We start from the raw sequence: 7,893 nt of genomic DNA, 5'->3' as shown, positions 1-7,893 counted from the left end.
GGGGGGTATTGATTGTAGGCATATGGGAGCACAGCTATAGGAAGGTGGAGAGATGGGGAGTGTGCTGGGGTGCCATTAGGTGATGGTTTGGTTGCTGTAAATTCCTCCAAAGCTGCTCTCACTGACCTTCAGCAGGCATGGATAAAGGCAGATGAAAAGAGATGAGGTTTCAATAAAGGGCAGCAGCTATCATCCCTCTGTGAAGCACACTTGATCAGAGTAATCGGCGCTTCTGATCCAGTCACAGTTGTCCGGTCTTTCTGAGCATCGTGTGGAGGCCTTTTCATAATGCGGATTCTCAACTATGAGCAGTTTATTGATATTTTTTTGTTGTCTTTTTTTTTTGTAAACAGATCATACTTCAAAACAATTGAAGTTGGTGAGAGCCCCTCCTGTGTCACACATTCCTCAGTGGCTTAGGGGCTAAGTTACCTCTCACTCTGTCCCTTGTATGTTGAAGGTCGAGGGTTCAAGTACAGTGTGGGATGTTTTTCAGGGTGACACTTTTTTGTCTATATTATGTAATCCTCATCAACACACTTTTCAGAAATCATTTTTATATTTTATTTTTTTTAACTGTAAATATTTTCCCACGCACAAAATGATTGCGTACTGCGGAGGGACAGCTTTACTACAGCAAGGTAAATGTCCCTGAACAGTGAGGGTGACTACACTTTGAATACAAAACCAGTATGGCAGAAATTATTATGATCACTCAGAGTAATCCCATTATGTACCAGGTAGCTGCTATCTCAGGTACAGTACACTTGTGTTTATGAGCCATCTCTCTTCAACTCTGTTAGCCAACCCCTTTATCTCTGGCTTTTTAGCTGCACTGAAGTCAAGCTACAGATTGAGTCCACTCATAGCAACAATCCCACCACAGTTTCTCCAGAAATTGCGTAGTCTAGTTATTTATAAGATTGCATGCAAGTAAGATCATCTCACTGCCCTCTAATTAGACGTAACTTACATAATACTTCCTAGTAACATTTTTAATGACTTTATATTGCATGTAAAATGAAATGAATCATACTTTATTCAAGGTGACAGAATTAGCACACAGCTACAGCTGCTTTCTTATATGTGATTGGTCGGTAGTACTCAGGCTACAAACCGAAAACGTCCCTTTGCCTGCAGATCTGAGTATAGAAATTCGAGCTGCACTGAATATTTTTCATATAAACCTCATCACAACTTCCCAGAACCAAAACTGATGTGTATAAATGTTTGTTTTGTCTGATCAAGCAACTTGCAAATTCATAAAATGTCTTTTATCCCATTCAGTTTGATAATCAAACAGCCTATTGTCAGTAGCTTGGTTTGTCCTGAATATAAATATATTTGTCTATATAATGTGCAGTATATGCCCTAAATATGCTATTAACATAGGAAATAAGTAACCATTAATGATATTTCTTACACTACTGTCAGAAATCTAACGCTTCATTTTCTTTCTTTCGTTTTAGGACTTTGAGCGGCCTCTCTCTATCTCCTCTCAGCTGTTCGTCGTCCTCTTCCTCATCCTGCTCATCATCCTCTTCCTCCTCCTCATTATCATCATCCTCCTCCTCTTTGTCCATGGACCTTCCTGCGTCATATCCCCTCTCGCCAACTACCACCAACCCACCCAGCCTTTTTCCTGAAACGTGGTTGCCGATGACCATGAGCCAGGACTTCCTTCAGGTGCCGGTTTCCCGTGAAGACCGCAGCTACAGGACGGTGTACAGCCTGTTCCACAAGACGGTTTCGGAGACCAAGTTCAGGATCATCAAGATCCTACGTGTGCAGAACCCCTTCCTATGGGAGAAGTATAAGAGGTGAGAGGAGAAGCAGATCATGTATAATTCCTACAAACTTTAACCATGACACCAGGAAACTTTTCTGTCAGTAAGTGTGCTGGCAGGGTTGCATGTATTAATTTCTTTTGCATGTAGCTTCTTTTTTTTCATGCTTTGTGGGAAAGCTGTGGCATTCGAATTTGATGCATGTGTGGTTGTGTTGTCGAGCACAGCTCTGCTGAAATAATCAACATCTACGATGTCATGAGAAAGGCACGAGTTTCAAAACTTGTTTTGACAGTCGAGAGATTTGACCTCACTTGAGGACATAAAATAAGTATTGATGTTAACAGCAACGATCTGTGTTTTATATAATGAACCCATAGTGTTGCTGAAGTTGCACCAGAGTACGGTGGTAGTTTCACAGACTTTGCTGTTGCGGTGCAGACTGGGTGTTAATCCTTTTTATTCAGATATCTGTTATTGAAGTCTAAAACGTTTAAGACTGAAACGATAATCAAAAAAAGGTTTAATGTAAAAAAATGTAAAGAGTGGGGAGGTAAGAAAGAGAGAAAGAAAATAGGCCAAATGGGAGCAGCTGTGTGGGACTTCGTGAGAACGAGTCAGCAGTGGTGTGTGAAAACAGCAGATGGAGAGATGTTTGGTGATGATGATGTTCCTGTCTTCAACACACAGGGCTAACCGCTGTGATTAGTGCAGGGCAAGGCCTATCAGCTGTGACAGTTATACTCTCCCACACGGGTACCACACGGTTTCAAAATGACTGAAGGTGTGTGTTTCTGTGCGTGCGTGTCACTGAATTTGAAAGTGTTGCCCCCCCCTCTGAATGTCGGTAGAGTTCCTCTTCCCACACTCTGGTTATGACAGGAAACCCATAACTGCTTGTTTGCTTGTCTGTTTGTGCGTGTGTGTGTATTTGCACGCAAATGACTTGTGAAATGTTCATGTGAAAAGAGAGCGTTTATCACCTCTTTTCTAAATTTGGAAATTAAGTGTGTGTGTGTGTGTGTGTGTGTGTGTGTGTGTGTGTGTGTGTGTGTGTGTGTGTGCGCGCGCGTGCGTGTGCGTGCGCGTCACTAACAAGCTGAGAGATCATGGGAGGTCATGCCAGGGTCACAGCCTTTCTGGCCTGAAACACTTTCAAAATGAGCAGCGCGTTACAGCGTCGCTGTACCGATCGTTGCGCAAGAACCAGATTCAGGGCTGCGTTTTTCCACAGTTTCAGTGCAAGCAAGGTTGTGGTCACAGTTAGTGTTAAGTAGGGATGGGTATCGTTTAGGTTTTATCCGATACTGGTGCCAAATCGGTACTTTTGAAACGGTGCCGGTGCTTAAACGGTGCTCAAACCGGTGCTTAAAGAATGGAGAACACAACATTGGTCCAAAAACCTCTCATGTTCAGCTGGTTTTTTGTAAAAAGATAACAATGTTAGCCTTTTCTGCAGCTATGGGGCATATATGGCATCACTCTTGGCTGGAAGCAGTGCTTAAACAATGGAAAAAACACAAACTTTGTCCAAAAACCTCTCATGTTTAACTGTTTTCCACTTCTTCTTTGGTCATTTTAGCCTTTTTGGCCAGGGTGAAGGGAGTATCTGCCATCAAACAGCCGCATGTAACTACGACAGTGTTTGCTAGTTCACCTTACATGCATTAATGTAATAACGTCGTTAGCCTACTCAACGTAAATCACACAAGGACAACATTAAGCTACTCACGCAGAGAAGAACGGCTGCTGCTGCTGCCATCAAATACGGCGCATTTCTCGGCTTTTAAAAAAACGCTATGCATCGCCAGGTGTTTCATGAGATTCGAGGTGTTACTTCCTTTGACAGTATCACAGTATCAGCTTAAAGCACTTGTTGCTGCTGAGTTTGCATATTTTGCTGTGAAGTACAGCCAGACTTTTAACCGCTTTGCCTTGGACATTTTTAATCTGTAGCTCTGCGCTAACAGAACGTACGTACCTGGCCCCGCCTACTATCCTCGGAAACGTAAAACGATTGGCTAAAAGTGTATCACAGCTCAGGAAAAAAAAGCACCGAAATGTGCGCTGCTTTTCGGTCTGGTTACTACCGTTTATGTCAGAACCGGTACCCACCCCTAGTGTTAAGTCGTATTTTCTCATCAATACAGTCTGTGTGTTATTTTCTGAAATGAATGAATCGCTGACAAATCCCCTTTCGCCTCCTCTGCTCCAACAGGAAGAAGGAGTACATGTCGCGGCGCATGTCGGAGAGGGACCGGCAGCTGAGCGAGCGTCACCTCTTCCACGGCACCTCGGCCGACGTGGTGGAGGGCATCTGCAAGCACAACTTTGACCCCCGAGTCTGTGGCAAACACGCCACCATGTTCGGACAGGGATCCTACTTTGCCCGTAAAGCTGTCTACTCGCACAACTTCTCCAAACGCTCGCCGAAAGGAGTCCACTGCATGTTCCTGGCCAAAGTCCTCACTGGAAGGTAGGTGTGTGCGTGCATGCTTGTGTGGACACTGATAAGAAAACATCTCCAGTTATGGGTGGAGTTTTATTTATCTGGAGGGGGAAAAATAACATGTCATTTAGGTTAAATTGCTGGGAATATATTGGCTTAATCGTGTGATTTGTGTGCCTCTAAAGCAATGGCCCCCACTTATACCACTCACAGTGCTTTGCTTTGTTTAATTGTTCCCCGTTTACATCTTAGCTAGATGTAAATCTGCTTTGGTTTAGAGGAGGTCGGAAAGAACATAGTTTGGTAAATGCTAAATCAAGGCCTTATGTGTCCTGGGTTTATCGCTGGCTTGCGCGGTTTAGCGTCCCTAATGAACCGTTTGCAGTGTTTGACAAGTATGTTCCCTCCAGTGCACGGCTCTGCATAAACAACTTTTCCTTTTTGACCCCCGTCTCTCGCAAACGCTCGAGTACTTCTACATTTGGATTTACAGAACACATCGGCATCAATCTGGATCGTGAGAAACCGGAGGTTCTTTTCCATAAACCATCTTTCATGTCATACTATCGTCATGCTACACAAATTCCTTTTAAAATGCAAGTCAAATGTAGAGCCACACATGTAAAACAGCTGATTTGGCTGTGCCCATCGTACGTTGCCGGCTTTGTTTTGCTGCAGCAGAGAGTGTGTGGTGCACCCAGGGGATTGTGTGGCGGTTTAGGAACAACACTCTGTCTGTAAACCTGGGTCCAATCTGTTCCACGGCATAAGCGTCAGACCCGAACAGCAACACAGACTCCACGTCTCTACCTGCTGCCTTTGTCTTATTTATGATCCCCGAATAAGCAGCACAGAGACTGATGGATGACGGGTCTTTGGGGATTGACATGAATATTTAAGCGAGGAAAAACAACCCGCCTACAGTGCACAGTTTCATTTCATACAGTCGCTACATGCTATATTATATGAAGTGTGGCGAAAGATACGGCAGTCTTGTAATCTTGAAATTTAGATTTCTGTGTGGTAAATTATTATCTTGTATCTCCAGAGTCCCAGCTCCTTAACTGAGCTTTTCTGTTTTCCTCTTTGTTTTCACACAGGTATACTGTAGGAAATCCCTCTATGCGACGGCCTCCACCTATCAACCCTCGTGACGCCTCTAGCGACCTCTATGACTCCTGCGTGGACAACTGGATGGACCCCCAGATCTTTGTCATCTTCAATGATGACCAGAGCTACCCTTACTTCATCATTCACTATGAGGAGGTGCCCAGTACAGTCGCTGTCTGAGCCAAGATTGCAACGCGGTGTCTGTATTTGCAAACACTTAATGTGCAGAGTCTGTTCAGGTTGTAGATGAATGGATCTACTCATCTACAGCCACTTTAAAGTAACAATTAAGACCAATTAAAAAGAAAGTATATGTCCACTTTGGTTTAACAGACTCTATTGTAATCGGTTTGTTACACTAAATTTAATCCAACTGAAGGTGAAACCAGTCGAAACAGACTAAAAAATGTTTGCAAATACTCGGTGTTCCCGGTCTGTAGTCAGCTGGATCCACCTAGCCTGGACTGCATCAAGGAATAACAGACCGGATTCATCTGGACGAAACTGGACTAGCAAAGGACACACCTGTTTTAATCTACTGTTCAGAGGTGGATGACAACTGAAAACAGCTGCAACAGACTTGAGTGGACTCGTATAGCACACTTTGTCTGCTGTGGACAAGTGATTATCGTCACTTTGGAAAAAGAGGAAATGTACTTATTTGGAGCAGATGCAGGTAAAACCCAATCTAGCCCCGCACCCCCACACTTAGCCTAGCCTGGCTGCCCCTCCTTGAGCCTGCTTCTGATGGAGGTCCCTTCCTGTTAAAAGGGAGTTCTTCCACCCCGCTGTTGCCAAGTGCTTGCTGACGAGAGCCTGTTGGGTTTCTCTCTGTAATACTGTGGGGTCCTTACCTTACATTATAAAGCGCCTTTGGGATGACTGTTGTTCTGAACCTGCGCTTATATAAATAAATAAATTTAATTGGGTAATTTTGACTTGTACATGATCGTGGTTCCCACTGGACAAACGCTGTAGTAGACAGTTGGCGTCCTCTCAGTACTGTGAATGACCACCTGGCCACATTATTATTTTGAGGAAGCTGCAACAGACCAATCAGAGGCTTCCACAGAGAAGCTGTTGGAAACCCTGACCCTCCTGTTAAAGTGTTTACCCAGCCTCCGGCCCATTTTCAAGTATATGTGCTGCGTGTATGAATCTTTTAAGTTTAACAGACATTTATTTTGTGGCCTCTTCTTACCAGAGGTGGATGTGAGTTTCAGAGGGACTTTCCACATACTGTTAACCTCATGGCAGAGGATTCACGTGAAGCTAGTGCTGCTCCCGGATGCCGTTTTAGCTGTTGTGCCCACCGCTTAGGCTCCTTTGAGGGGCTGAGGCGTGTACGTCATGCTGAGACATAATGCTGCTGCAACGGCGGCAGCGCTGTAGCGTTCTGTCAACAAACCCCCTTGAAACTCATCTCTCTCGGATTGCTCTGTCGCTCAGAGACGGTAGAATTTCTTTTTGTTTTTGAGACAAGGTGTACAGGCGTTCTTTGTTTATATTTGAACTGTGTGCCTTTTGTTCATAAAAATGTTTATTTATGTTAGTTTAATGTAACATTGGTTAAATAAAAGAATCTAAAAGAGAAAATGACTGACTGGTCAACCTGTGCTTTATTCAAATCGCATCATTCATTAGTAACTTGTGCTAATGGTGTTTTTATTGGATATTTCTGTATATAACAAAATCTGTATAATTCAAAACATCAGTTTTAACAAGCGCTCCAACACCCCTGACAGAAATGTAGCCCCAAACCATGACAGAGCCTCCACCGTGTTTTACAGATGGCTCTATCGCTGCCCTGACCTCCGCCCTACATACTGAGGATAAAATCCCAAAGTTTCACATTTAAAGGCATCATTGCATCACATCTTTTGCTACTGATTTTCAGTCCAGTTCTTGTGTAAATTGAGAAACCTCAGCTTTTTAATTCAGTTTCCCTTCCTTAAGAAGGGCTTCTTGACAGCTGTCCTTCCACTGAGATCATTTCTGATGAGGCTTCAATGAACAGTAGATGGATCATCTGAAGGGCCAGATGCATCGCACAGGACCTGTGTCGGGTCTTTGTTTGATGTGACATTCAGATTCTGCTCATTTCCTGTAGCTGGTGCCAAGTTTTCAGCTAATAGCTTTTTGGTGCAAGAATACTTTACTTTATTCCTGTCAATATAATTCCTGTCAAACTTTGGCGTTTTTCATAGATTCAACTAAAGAAATGGGGGAGAAATGATGTTTGTGTGACAGCTGCTAGTAACAAAGTGTCTCAAGATATCATTTAAAACTGGTTCTTTGCGAAGTTACACCTAACTCAACATTCTTCTAAAAATGTCTAAACTGCTCTTCTGGGAGCAATGGGAACATCGCTCGATCAGTTCAGCTCAGAAGACGACTGCTGACACTTTCAGCAAACTCGCATCTATTCTAAAGTCTAAAGAAAAGAAAATAAGATACAAAGACAGTCAAGTGCAGTTGCTGGATTTACTATAAATACACTAAAATCCAGTAAACAAAGTGTGGCTCATTAATAGTGCGCTGTATCTT

General features: G+C 43.4%; 1 protein-coding gene across 1 annotated transcript in view; it reads left to right on the top strand.

Annotated features, from left to right (window-relative positions):
• Nucleotides 1-6,123, top strand: part of tiparp (TCDD-inducible poly(ADP-ribose) polymerase) — a 19,991-nt gene extending 13,868 nt beyond the window's left edge. The window contains exons 5-7 of the mRNA XM_005720555.2: nucleotides 1,470-1,820; nucleotides 4,006-4,263; nucleotides 5,337-6,123. Coding sequence (XP_005720612.1) covers nucleotides 1,470-1,820; nucleotides 4,006-4,263; nucleotides 5,337-5,526 — 799 coding nt within the window. The 3' untranslated portion in view covers nucleotides 5,527-6,123. The remainder of the gene's footprint in view (nucleotides 1-1,469; nucleotides 1,821-4,005; nucleotides 4,264-5,336) is intronic.
• Nucleotides 6,124-7,893: the final 1,770 nt, after the last annotated feature.

This window comes from Pundamilia nyererei, unplaced genomic scaffold (assembly GCF_000239375.1).
Source record: "Pundamilia nyererei isolate P.nyererei 1_Seehausen unplaced genomic scaffold, PunNye1.0 scaffold00003, whole genome shotgun sequence".
NCBI lineage: Eukaryota > Metazoa > Chordata > Actinopteri > Cichliformes > Cichlidae > Pundamilia > Pundamilia nyererei.
Note: the sequence above shows the minus strand (reverse complement) of the source record. Positions and strands in the feature narration are given on the sequence as shown.